The sequence below is a fragment of the Castor canadensis genome, chromosome 7 (assembly GCF_047511655.1).
Source record: "Castor canadensis chromosome 7, mCasCan1.hap1v2, whole genome shotgun sequence".
NCBI classification, from domain to species: domain Eukaryota; kingdom Metazoa; phylum Chordata; class Mammalia; order Rodentia; family Castoridae; genus Castor; species Castor canadensis.
In genome coordinates this window covers 51684373-51698618 of record NC_133392.1, presented here as the reverse complement: position 1 = coordinate 51698618, position 14246 = coordinate 51684373, and the positions used below count along the sequence as shown (strand labels likewise).

The 14246-nt window shown below is 36.8% G+C and overlaps 1 protein-coding gene across 11 annotated transcripts in view; it reads left to right on the top strand.

The window, feature by feature from the left end:
* Nucleotides 1-14246, top strand: part of Ank3 (ankyrin 3) — a 618024-nt gene that overhangs the window by 451293 nt on the left and 152485 nt on the right. For all 11 annotated transcript variants that reach the window (XM_074078910.1, XM_074078911.1, XM_074078912.1 and 8 more), the window contains 2 exons: nt 8100-8198; nt 13899-14096. In XM_074078910.1, the coding sequence (XP_073935011.1) occupies nt 8100-8198; nt 13899-14096 (297 nt within the window). The remainder of the gene's footprint in view (nt 1-8099; nt 8199-13898; nt 14097-14246) is intronic.

Below are 14246 nucleotides of genomic sequence, written 5' to 3'. Positions count from 1 at the left end.
ATTCCTTCATGCCATATGTTGCTACTTTTCATTTTCCGTCACAAATATTAGAATTTGAAGTACTTATTTAGATTAAAAGAAAGACAAGTTGTCGTGAAAGGCCCTTAGCTTTCCCAATTTGGGATTATCTCTTGAAGAAGAAAGAATGTTATTTGACAGTGGCGAAGGGTTCTCAGAACATGAAGGGAGCAACTTTCTTCCCTTGCTTGATGTTTGCCTACTGTGTTGGAAAGCTCATTTCCCCATCAAATTAGGGATCTAAAAGTAGTTGGGTATATGGCACAAGTTTGCTTCTCTTAAAAGAATCTACAAAGCATGCTCAGGAGTTATTATTTCAGTCAATTGTCATATGATTACAAGTGCATGTACTCACAGGTGATCTACTTTTCCTCCTATTTTCCCTTACTTACTGTATGTGGGTAACGCTCACATCTGATTTCTTTTAAATAACTCAACACCAGTTAGGTACACAAATACTCTACAGTTGTCAACTGAAAGCATATTTTCAAAGGATACACATAATAAATAAGTCAATATTGTTGTTTAACTATGAACCTTAATTTGAATTTCTTATAAAATCTTATAAAAGGTATAAAAAGTCACCTTTACATATTTAAAATAAAATTTGTTGTAAAATGTTATAATTGAGGATATTATGTAATATTTTCCTTAAGTTCTTTAAAAGTTAGTGCTTAAAAAATCAGTAGTGAGAAAAATCAATTTCTGAGGTTTATAATATATATAAAAATATATATAATATTTATAGCACAAAAATTGAAATTAATAGTTTAAGTAGAATTATATTGCAGAACTCTCATTATATATTAATATATAATATATAAATATACAATATTAATTTAACATATTTATATATGTAATAGTAATATAAGCCAAAGAAGGTAGCAAATCAATATATAATCAACCAATATATAATGATTACTTATCATTGCATATAATGATTCAATAATCAGAATACTAAATAATACTCAACCCAAAGGGAGCCAAGAAAGGAGAAGCAAAAACCACAAAGAACATGATAAAAAAAATACAAAACAAATAGCATTAAGATGGGTTCCAGTCTTGGAAAGCTGTTGTTTTCCAAGTGAAAAAAAGAAAGGATTTTATTATCTTTTATGTTAATATTACACATGTAGAATTTATGGCAGAATAAAGCAGAGTATTCGAGATTGTTCTCCATGATATATAAATGACAGAATTGATTTCTTGATCTTAAAAGAATATTGAATGCTTGTATTTTTAGAGATTTCTTGTCATAGTGGAAGGAATCTAATCCTTCAGAGGCGAGCCTGAGTACAAACTCTCATTCCAGCAATGTACTTGCCATGTGACCTTGGGTAGGTACAGGAAACTCCTGGAGCAGTTTCTCATCTATAAATAGAACCACTGATGCTTTTCTTGTGGAATAGCTGTCAAGATTAAATATAAAGTGCTTATAATAGAGGCCATTCAAAAAATGCTATTTCACCTCTTGGATTAACTCTCTAACTGCACTCACCAAATGAGGATACAGTCATAATTTTTGCTGAAAATACCAATATGAGTGTAACTTTGCTATTAGATTATAATTAATGCCCTTTCATTTATCTTTGGCTATCATAAATTTCTTCTATGGAGCACTTTATACATTTTCTTTCACCATTTTCAGTTTTCAGTTGATTATATGCTGTTTTACATCTATAATATGTCCATAGAATTCTCCTTGCTTGACTTCCTTTTCTCTTCCCTGAAATGAATTTTTGCTTAGGAAGAAAAATAAATATGACTTCTCTTGAAAATACTTCCCAAGTCATGAATTTGTGTCACTACAGAACTGACTTTGAGTAAATTCTGTCTGTTAAAAGTATATTATGGGTCCTTACCCTTAGGTGTGATGCCTTAATTTTTTGCTCCATGCTCTTCAGAAAGATCCAACCTGAAAGATCTTTTTGGCCTTTGTGTTTGCAAAGTTTTCTCTTAGGCTAACACAAGAGAGCATTCTGCTCAGCCAGCCAAGTGCAGTTCCCACCTTGCTAATAAGATTACTGTCACTGAAATGAAATATGAGATCTGGACTAGCCAGTTTGTGTTGATTCAGAATTCTGCCCAAGGGACACTTGTTCATTATGTTAGTGCTTTAAAAATCAAGGGAATTGGAAAAAAAAATTACCAACCCCATGCAATTTCATTTCTCCCCTATAATGTTGCTATGGCAACTCAGCATCCTTCTCTCCTCTCTGGTATAATTGCATATGGTTGTGTTTCTGAAGCAGCCTCCCTCAGTCACCCAAGAATTGCCTTTGTCAAGCATTTTTTCAGCTTGAAGTTGATGTTGTATGCAGTTGAGGAACTGTTTTTGTTTCAAAACTTATTCTAAGTGACACTGTTAATTAATTGTAAATTTCTAGAGGTTGAGAGCATGTAAGAATCCCTACTTTGTGTTTTTAAAGTAGGGATTTGTGTTTTTAAAGGAATATACCAGTTCACCGTTATGTTGCAAAGCACAATATCCATAATAGCTATTTTATCAAGCTTATGGTATTCTAATTTAGAAAAAGGGGAAATCTTATTTATAGCAAATTCTGAAAGCTAAGAGACTGAGTCATATTCTCAAGTCTAATCCCAATTTAAAAGTCATTTATTCTATTGAGAATTTTATTTTCTGAAAGGGTAAGATATTTTCATAGTGCTTCTGAATCTAAAGCAAAAAAAAAAAAGATTTATAAAAGGAAATTTTGTCACCAACTAACTAGAAAACGTTTTTTAAAAGACTAGCTTGAACAGTCATTCATTCACATTCATTCACTCCATTCATTAACTTAGTTTTTTTGTGCTGGTTTGGTTTGGTTTGGTTTGTTTGTTTGGTTGGTTTTGTGAGACAGAGTATTGCTAAGTAGTTAGGGCTGACTTCAAATTCACTATGTAACTCCAGCTGGCCTTGAACTCTTGATCATACTGCCTCAAATTTACAAATACTGGGATTACAGACATGCACTAACATGCCCAGATAATTTAGCAATTTTTGTTAAGCAACTTTTGTAGTGAGTTACCTTCTCTGTGAGATTCAGTTATCCCTTAAACTCTTAAGTTTATCCTGGGCAAGGAATGTAGACCAATATTAAAGAAAAAGTTATTTACGACACTTGGTTAAGAACGGTAAGGTAGACTGTATTCAGGGATGGCTGCTACAATGGGGCTTTCTAGTAGTGGAGGGGAAACATCTGGTTCAACTCTAAATGCAACAAGGAAAGATAGGAATTGTAGCTAATGGGCAAGGAGAGGGCCAGTGGACAGAAAACTGCCCAGAGGAAACATCAGGGCTATGAGGGATTCTGGCTAAAACAACTTGACAGGACTAGTGCTGAAGGCAGGCCTAGATATGAAAGGTGAGAATAAAGAATGGGTCAGGTATCAAAGGCGGGTAATTCTCTAAACTGATCTAGCAGGACTCTTGTAACTGGATTAAGCAGAGGCTTAACACACAGAAGCCCCAAATTCAGGGTCTCCTAGAGAAAAGAATTCAAAGGAGCCTGACTAGAGTTAGCTCAAGGGACCATACATAACAGAAATACCAGGTAACAATTTGTAGCTTCCCCAGAAGAGATGCAGAAAATAAGACAGGAGTCCTGAGATAGAAAAGCTACATTCCATCTGGGGAAATGGTTCAAAGAAATGCTACTGTGTAAGACAGTATGGGTTCAAATCCTGGAGCAAGTGAGAAGGGAACTCCCAAGTATATGAAGCAGTGTGGACATAGCAGAAAAGCAAGCAAATGAGAGACTCCCAGCAAGGGCTGCAGTTTGTTAATTGGACAAGTGAAGGGAATAGGGAAATGCCACCTTGACCCAAGTAGAAATACGGACTTGTGCTAGAAGACCTTGAATGCTACCCTGAAGAATTTAGACTTCACTGAGAGAATGACAGTTACTGAAGACCTTTTTGGACAGAGGGGTATCATGAGCAGAACTGTACTGCAAGATGGCAACTAATGAGTTGCAACAGTTTGAAAGCCAATGAAATTAATTCAAATTTTACTTTAATTTTGCCAAAACTTAGATATGAAGTAAAGTCAGTGCTTCCTAATTCCCTCCCCCTTTCTTTTCTTAACTGAATTAAGCAAGACTTTCCAGTATCTTTCCAGTGATTTTCCAGTGTCATTGTGGGTCATCTGGTCCTGTCTTTGCCTTCATGATTGTAAAAACTGAGGCACTGGCTTTCCACTGACCTGTGAGTGTCCCAGCAGCTGGGCCAGCACTACCTGTGCATCAGGGCAGTCGTGACATCTTGTATAGCTTTCTCATGAGGCATCTCTCCTGCTGGGACTTTGGCTATTTGAAATGTCATACAGTTTTGAAAAGTAACAGAAAAATTTTGTAGAAGATTCATGGAAGAATTTGTACTTGAAGTAGCTCTTTGTGGATTAGCTAGAAATGATGAGTTTGACCTTGGAGAATTAGCTGACTTTGTCATTGAAGCAAGAGGATTAAAGGAGCAGAGGCTAGAACAATAGCATTGCACAGCTCTTCCCCTGATGAAAAATGTCACCTTTCCATATTGAGTCTTTAGATTCTACATGTTTTTAATAAACATCAGAGGTAGTAGTTTCAGAATGTAGCTCAAGAAAGGCTAAGATGGCTAAAAGTCTGAACACAGAGACTTTATCTTCATCACCCCTCCCATGACAGTCTTTGTCTTGCCTAATCAGCACTAAGAGCTCTGGCCTCCTTCTTTCTTTTCTTTTCTTTCTCTTTTTTCTTTCTTCTTTTCTTCCCTATCTTACTCCTTCCCTCCCTCCCTTCCTCTTTCTTCCTTTTTTCTTTCGTTCCTCCTTCCTTTCTTCTTGCTTTCTTTCTTTCTTCCTTTTTTCTCCCTCCACTCCTCCCTCCATCCCTTCTGTCCTTTGCTTTTTTCTTCCTTTCTTCTTTTTCCCCTCCTTTTCTTTTCCTTCTTTCCTTCCTTCCTTCTATCCCTCCTCTCCCCCTTCCTCTCCTCCTTCCTTCCTTCCCTTCTTCCTTCCTTCCATTCCATCTTGAATCTTCTCTGTCGTGCTAGGGGTGAACCCAGAGCCTCACACATACTAAGCAAGTGCTCTACCACTGAGCAACAGTTCAGCCACTCTAGCCTAATTCTGAATTTAGCCTATACAGCCTTGGATGAATCTCTTTGAACCTTAGAGTTTTCATTTTAAAATAAAGATTATACTTTGTTTATCAGGGTAATTGTAAGGATAAAATAATAAAATATCTTGAATTTGTTTCACAATAATACAAGAAAGGAGAAAGATCAAGATATAAATGAGTCATGATTGACCATGAAGCAATAATTGGTTTGCTCTAGTCCAAAATTTTTCATAATTAAAACTTTTTTAGATGTGAAGTCAGCATAAAAACATGTATGTCAATAAAGAAGGATAGTGTACGTCAAAGGATTATGAAGTTGATAGTTAAGATGAATTTTGCTCTTACCAAACATTTTGCATGTAGTGTGTACCATTTTGCTTTGAAGAAGACAATTTTCAAGGACAAAGAATAAAATAATTTGTGTGACCAATGTTTGAAATATATTTTGGCATCTCAGAGTCTACTTAAGAGAAAAAGAAAGAAGGAATTTTTACCTTTTAGTTCATAAAGAGAATCACTGTACTGCAGTGTGTGCAAAATGTTTGTGTGGTGGAAGGAGAGGTGACTATTGTATTATTTCTCTTTCAGATGCTTTCAGGTTTTATATTATATTGTCAGGAAGACATTTGGACTTCACAGTGGTTTTTATGTGTTCCCACATTTTCTTATACTAGCAAAATGCTGTTTCTACTTGAACAACTGCTTTACCTTGATTTATAAAACCAAATATTTTAAATCATCATAAAGGGCAGAATATTTAAATGTGCTCAAAGAATGTTCAAATCAGGTCACGTACTGTTTGTGATTGAAATCTCATTTTTTTCTGGTTACAAATGTATTCAACACAAAATAGTGCCCTCCAGCTTTATTGAGGTGAATAACCAAATCCATACCCAAATCCTCATCTAAACTGGAATTAGTTACTTACCCAGCCCCAACCTGGGCTTTTTGGTCAGCACCAGGGATGCTACACTCTGTCTGTAAGTACTTCTGTTAGCTTCCCCTCTTGTGAGTCTTAGCCCGAGGTCTGCCAGTCTTAGACTAGCAAGGTGGAGCAAGGTGACAGGCACAGTCTCAGGCAGCTGTTTGAGGTAATCCCGTTGGTACTGGATACCTTCCTTAGCAAGGTACAGGTAGAGATGCCTCCAGGCAAACTGTTCCTTCCCATGGCCTCTGTACTTGAGACCCTGCGTGTCTTTCATGATGGGAAGATTTGATACATTGCCAGCTCTGGGTGCTTGGCAAGTGGGTTAAGATCTTTGCAACCTTGTCCTCTAAAATGCCTCCCCCAAACAAAAGCTTGGAGCCAGGCAAGGGGACAGCCTGGAGCCAAGGATCCTGCCCTAAAGGAAAAGTACACAGACAGGTCACTGTCTCGCTAACCTAGCCTGGCTCATCCTGCCACACAAGGGCTTTGAACTCCCCTCCTCTGTCCCCCTCCAGAAGCCAATCTTTGTCTGCTAGTGCTCCCCACTCCTCTTAACTGCACCCCAGCAAATTTCACTGCTTAGAAATGGGTGTGTGGAGTGGAAGTGAGGGCCCTCCACCATGGGGAGGTGTGGTTACTGTGGTTTCAAATTTCATTTTTAAAGAAGGTTAATACCATTGGCATTTAGAAATAGTTGTATCTACTTGCGTATGCATTGGAATAAAGTGATTTCAATATACTGAATCCACTTTTGATGTATTTTTAATGTGATTATCCTTAGTGTAGGTCTTTTGTCAATTGCATTAATCTTCAAGTTGGAAAACAAATAAGCCAGGTTGTGTGTGAAAACTTCTCCAGAGGGTTCGGGAGTCACTTAGATAGTTGTAAGCAAATAACTCCCTACTTCCCCATCTTCCTGCTGAGTCTCTCTTCCTACTCTTCCTTAACTTATAATCCTTCTCCACTAGAATGGAAAGAAGGCCTAATTCCAGCTCTTACTCACACGGCCAAGGGGAAGGAACAAAGAAATAATTCAAAATATTGTTGTTGTGTTGTGAGCTGCATGACTGTTAAATGATCGGGTAACAAGTTCCTTTGCATACCAGAGGGTTATAAATCCACTGCTTCCAACAAAAATGAAGGACCTAATGGAATTGTCCTATAATAGATCATTGGAAAGAATTTTGGGCCAAATCTTAAGTGTATTTTGACTTGAAATTCAGAGTTCAGAAAGCTGGTGATGCTTCTGTAAAAAAGTCTGATTACTCTATGCAAGCAAGGTTTCCCAGTACTAATAGCAAGGATGAGGGATGGGTTGGAAGCTGATCCCTACTTTATTCTAACAATAATTGATACTCAATCCATGAACTCATGGATTGAGTGAAAAAAACTCATGAAAAGATTTAACAAATTGTTTAGTAATCAAAAAAATATTTTCAATATTTTGATCAGTTTTGTTTGAATAGTGAGTGTGATAATTCTAATGAGATTTACTTTTGATATTAGAGGCTTATATTCCCAGGAAATAATTAAGGCTTTCTTAAATCTATACACTTTCATGGTAGAGAAAGATGATATGGTAATCAATAAACACTCAAGCATAAAATTATATTATAGTAGGAAATGTTACGTGGGAAATGAATGAAATAGAAATGCAAAAGGGAAAAGAACCAGTATGAATTTCTATCACAAACTTCTATTAAAAAGTTTGGTTTTTTAGTGGTTGGAACAAATTACTTACAGTATTTATTATATTAGATTCTAATCTAATTATATATTAGATTCTAGCAGATATTTAAAACATTAGTTGAAGCAGTTATATATATATTTAAATTTCAGTATTCTAATATTTGGGAAATTACATACTTTGCAAGTACTTAAGAAAAAAATTAATTCTCAACTTAAAAATATGAAATTATGAGATATGTGAGAAAATGTTTAAACCCCCTAGTGCACAGTGTATTGGACCCAGCCACGCTGGGTCTGAAGAAACACACTGTATTACTGGAATGTACCTTAGATCTAACTGAAGATGTCATTGCTTTGTTCAACAGGATGGCCTGACGCCACTGCACTGTGGTGCAAGGAGCGGCCATGAGCAGGTAGTCGAAATGCTGCTTGATCGAGCTGCCCCCATTCTGTCAAAAACCAAGGTAATGCCTTTTCAGGTTTCTGCACACTACACTGTATTTACCTTTGACTCTCCTTTCTGGTTATTTAACTGAGTTTTTTGAATCAAATATAAAAAATAAAATATAGGTTCACTATAACAATTAGAGCAGCTGTATCCATCAGATTTTTGGAGAAGTTCAAAATAAACTTGGATTTATAAAGCCTTTGTGTGGAATGTACTATAATACCACAAAATCATTTTTGTGTGTATTGTTTTTGTTCTGTATCAGGAACATTTACTATTTGATTTTACTCTGGGAAATTTTCATAGCCTGGAAATGATTGCTTATTAGATTAAAAAAACTAAAAAATCTATGCTTGCCAAAATCTGTGCTCTCTCTTTCCCAGCTCATCAATTTATTTCTTAAGACTTCACAGACTTGGACTGAGTGTGTTTCTCCATGATAAAGCTCCATGCCTAGCATGGTCAAGGCCATGGGTTTGATCCCCAGCATGAAAGAGAGAGAGGGGAAGGAAGAAGGGAGAAAGGGAGGGAGAGAAGGAGGAAAAAAGGAAGGAGGGAATGAAAGAGATCAGAGATTATTAGAGAACAAGGATATTATTTAGCTGATAAACATGGAAAAATTTGGAAAATTGAACCTTGAGTGGGCCTCTGCAAAAACTGACATATCTGAAAGGAACACATAGTGATTGCCTGAAAAAAAGTTTGTGTTTTTTTGTTTTTGTTTTGAGACAGTGTCTCACTCTGTAACCCGAGCAGGCCTCAAACCTTTTGACACTATTTGAATAAATGAATATATGCAAATAAGTTTTGAGATACCCAAACAATCTCATAGTCACAACTATTTTAATTGATTAAACCAGTGATCTTTGCAAGTTATATTAAGCTTTATAAAGAGTCTTAATTTCTAAACATTATAACAGCAACAGAACTTACTCATGATTCTCCTTTGTACTCTGCTTAGTGTTTTTTCAACAATTCTAGGAAGATTGGACAGGGTTGAAGTGATCTGAACAGTTCCATTACTCATGTGAGATTCAGGATTTAGACTGATGAACCATTGGAGGTATTACCCAACAGATTTAGGCAGCCACAGAGTTTTCCTTGTGTGCCATGATACCTTGGCCTTTGGAGTGCTTCTCATTGTAACCATTCTGTTTCTTTGTTTCACATAACCTATATCCATCTTCTTTCTACCTTTACTGCTATCTTTCCAGCCATATTACCTCTCACTGAACTGTTATAATGGCTTCCACTGGTCCCCAACTGCCCCTCTTGCTTCTTTACATTCTAGATTCCCCTTTGCCATTGGAGTGACCATATGAACTGTCAACCAAATCATGTCACCACTGCTTAAAAACCATCCAATTAATTCCCATTGTTCTCTTCAAGATTAATTTTCATTTTATCGAACTGATACAGAGATAGTTACAATCAAATATGTAGCTCATTTTTTTCCTCCTATTTTTCACCCCATAATGAGTTGGGTTTTTTCTGGGATATCTTGATTTTTTGCTTCTATGATTTTAATTTTCAAGAACATTTACTTGTTTTCTGATAGCTTTTCTTACAGAATTCATATTCTCTCTCTCTCTCTCTCTCTCTCTCTCTCTCTCTCTCTCTCTCTCTCTTTCTCTCTCTCTCTCCCCCCCCCCTCCGTTTCCCTCTCCCTCTCCCTCTGTACTGGGATTTGAACTCAGGGCCTTGAACTTGCTAGACAGATGCCTCCCACATAGCTGGGCTTTAGGTACATGCCACCATGCCCTGTTTTGTTGTTGTTGTTGTTGTTGAGATAAGGTCTTGCTAACTTTTTACCTAGACTGGCCTTGAATCTCTGTCCTCCCAATCTCTGCCTCCTAAACAGCTGGGATCACCGATATGAGCCACTTGCTCAGCCAAGAATTCTCTTCTTGTTTTATGGATATGTGTTTTCTCTTACCTGTCTGACAGTATTTAAGATAACTTTTTAATTTGATTTATTCTTCCCCTCGTATGTTCCTAATTCCTCAGATTTCCTTTTTGTCTCTTGATTGCTTTGACTGTTCAAGGATTTTCTGTTCAAGGATTCCCACAAATGTCTGTATCTGATCATAAAGGTCAGGCTTAAACATCTGAGTGGAATCTCTCTGAGGGTGTAGGTAGGGCTGAGAACCAGATGTGGCTGGTTTGGAGGTGTCCCCTAATGTCAGGAATAGCTGTCCTTTCATTGAGGCAGTTCAGTTTTTTGAGGGAGAACTCCTCCAGCCTTTTACAGTAGACACCTGTGTGAATAACTTCTGAGCGTGGTAAAAGAGAAGATGCTGACAAGAGTCCTTTATGCATAATTTAATCTTGATACTTATAACTAATATGCAAGGCTTTGTGTACTTTATATGTAATCACTCATTTAATCCTCACAATAACTCTGAGACATCCATATTGCTGTTGTACTTTTTGCATAGAAATGGAAAATGAAGCCCAAAGAGATGCTATAGCTTTCTCGAAATATCTCAGTTACAGGCAGAGTGAGGATCAAGAGCCAGGCAGCCTAACTCCAGAGACCACATTTCTAACACCTACATGGTCCTTCCTTTTCTATGATCATCCTCACCACTGCCCTCTGCTCTGACTGAGCCCTGAGCGTAGATCTCTGGTTCACCTTCTCCAGGAACTAAAACTTGCAGGGTAGAGAGAGCTGTCATCATGCTTTTCTGGATTGGGAAAGGTCTAGAAATCTGACAGCTCACACACAGGCTTTGATCCAAGCCTGCTCTCAGTCCCAGTCTCATCTTCTAAGGTACTGTTTTTCCATATCCCTACCTTTTGGGGATTTGAGAGGTAATTCAGCTTGTCTTTATCATACCCAACAATATGCCAGAATCAGAGTATGTTAGCTCACAGAAACAATTGTATCTTTCTTCCCAGTTCCATGTTCAATAATCACATTGGTAGATTGAAAGTGGCGATAGTGGGGTCTGTCCACCACAGCAACTGGCAGATGATGTGCTTTACTTTTTCAAAAACATGATTGTTAAACATTGGTCAGCATGGTGCTGATGATACCTCTCCACAAACAGGTTTTTGCCTTCTCTCTTCTACTAGAAGTATTACCACACTTAAGTCCTCTTTATACAAAATTTGTAGACAGTCACACTTATGGTGTTATTTCCTTTCCTGTTGTGTATGTGGGAATTTGAAAGGACATAATACATGTGTGCCTTTGTGACTTTTACCCTTTAAATTCCTTTGCTGCTTTTTGGTGGAGTTTTGGAAGAAGAAAGATACATCTACCATGTTTAACCAGAAGTTTCCCCCTCCTCTCAGAGTAATCCCATCAGATTCTGACCACTTTGTGCCTCATCTCCCCTTGTGGTCCTTCCTCATCATCTTCCAGGTGCCCAGCTGTCTTTACTTCCTAGAATACCATGTTTGTTCTCCTTAATTATTTGCTTAGTTTTAGTTGCCTCAGCTTGTTCCAGGTCTCTTTGGTCTCCACATAGTATTCAACTCAAATGTCTTCTTGACAGGCTTTTTGTCTATCACTCCACCTACCCTGATGACCCTAGGATAATGACCCTAAGCTATTATCTTTTGACTAGATTTCATTTCCTTTTTGTGCTCTTAACACTATCTTGAAATGGTCCCTTAAGTTTATTTCCTTGTTTGCTATCTGGATTTCTTTGGGAAAATGAATTTTCAGAATTTTCTTTATATATAGTACCTCAAAGCACCTAGATTAGTGTCTTCAATAAATAATTATTAGATTGATGATTTGGTAGTTAGATCTTCAATAAATATTTCTTGAAAGAGAATTGTGTGAATGATTGGATGCCTAGCTCTAAGTCAATCTGCCTAGTCTTTCAAGATTTCATCTTACTGAGTTAAGAAAGCCCATCACACTAGATCCATATTTTCAGGTACCTTATATAATATGACTGCTTTCCATAGACTGCACGGTCTTTTTTTATTTTTGTCATTTCCTCCAGTGACCTGTGAGTTTCCCACTTACTCATCACGATTTTGTGTCTCATTAGACTTTTCTTCTTCCGTTTTTGACACTGCCTCTCATTTCTGTTCTCCACTAAGTCATTTGTTCTTTCAGATTTTGTTTCTTTGTTTACTTTGTGTTTTCCTCTAAGACTGTATCAAAGCATAAAGCACAGGGATGTTTTGGCAGGATGAGCTAGTGCATATGCTCGTAGGTGGCAATATCTCAAATGGGAAATGTTCCCACCCTTTGTTTGCACCTTGGTTTCTACTTTGGTTGAAAATGTTGAGAGGGATTTTTTAGGTAGAAATATCCTGATTGACTGACAGTTTACAAAGTCTTTAAATTTACATAAATATTTATTAAGCTTTCATCTATGCAGAGCTCTCTGCAGGGCAATATGGAAGAAATATAACCATAAGCTTGTTGTCTTTAAGGAACACAATTGGTTGAAATCTGTGGAGGTGAATGAATAATACGCTAGGAATGACTGAAGGAGGAACTGAGTTGCTATTTTTCTCATCTTAACTATTCTTTTGTGTCATTCCTTAGGAACACATGGTTCATTGGTGCATGCTTAATATATCATCACTTTTAAAATTCATTGGTGACACGTTTTTGGAGACTGAATTTGCTATTATTGTGTTTTTCCCAAAATATGTTAAATTATGTTATAATGAATAAATTCTCTTAGTAATTGGATTAGCCCTAAGTAATTTCCTAGGCTCTGCCTCTTTGCCCCCCTATAAAGGAAACATGCTTGAAAAGACTGACTTTTTACCACCTTGTTTTGCTTTCATTAGAAAACATGTATCAAATGGTAAATGTCATTCCAAACTTTTGGGGGGAGTGCTGGGAATTGAACCCAGAGTCTTGTGCAGCTAAGTACAGGCTTTACCACCAAGCTACACCCCAAACCCCACTCTTTAATCCTATCTATTTCTTCTCTGGTATCTTTAAGTGATTTTCAACTCATTCATCCTTATATGATTAACTATTACCAAATCCCGTTGATTTAAACTAACTTAAGCAAGCGTTAGTCAGTGCCTTGCCTTTCCTCTTGATAGACACATGGGGGCACCAGATCGATACAAATGGAAATGTTTTCCTTTTTTGCTTTGTGAAATGAAATGATGTATTGTAATCAGACTTCTTTTTAAAGATCAAATCAGTTTTCAATATCAAGCATTAGTAATATAGATTACTAATAGGCAAGTTGAATGCCAATACAGTGAAAATCAATCTGTTCTTACTTTTTCTTCATTTATTTTCCTTTGGGTCCTAAGTAAGAAATCCTTTTCATTAAGAATGCAGCCAATTCTGGTCTCTCATACAATTGATGTTGCATTTAAATGAGGAGGAGAAATTATCTTGATGATTTGTTATTGATCGATAGAAGTGGGAAGATCAGTTTTTAAAGTAGTGGTGCTTCATGAAGAATATTTTCTCAGTAGTTCCTTTTTGTTTTCTTTACATTTTACAAAAGTAAAGCATCTATTAGTGTCTGACTTAGAAATGTAAAATTATTCTGTATCAATGTAAATAAGATTATCTACTGCAAAAGATATTTAAACCCTTAAAATAAATAAAGTAGCAGTGCTTCAAAATAGTTGTCTGAACCTTTTTAAAATATGTTATTTCCATGTGAAAAACTAGAGTTTTTAATTTGTTCATGTTTGCACTTTATTTTTATCCAGCCCACTTATGTTTAAAAGGTAAAGCAATAAAACCTGATTTCCTTATATGTTGCAGAATGGATTGTCCCCACTGCACATGGCCACTCAAGGGGATCATCTAAACTGCGTCCAGCTTCTCCTCCAGCATAATGTGCCCGTGGACGACGTCACCAATGACTATCTGACTGCCCTCCATGTGGCTGCCCACTGTGGCCATTACAAAGTCGCCAAGGTTCTCTTGGATAAGAAGGCTAACCCCAATGCCAAAGCCCTGGTGAGTGGTTCTGTCCACATGTAGGTTGTATTGCTGACAACATGCTATCTTGCATGAGAAGAGATTGCTTTCACAAAAGTCAAAATGTAAGGTGTTAGTTAAATAAAGTGTACTTTGTCAGTTTTTTCAAATATCCTTGGAAATCTACAA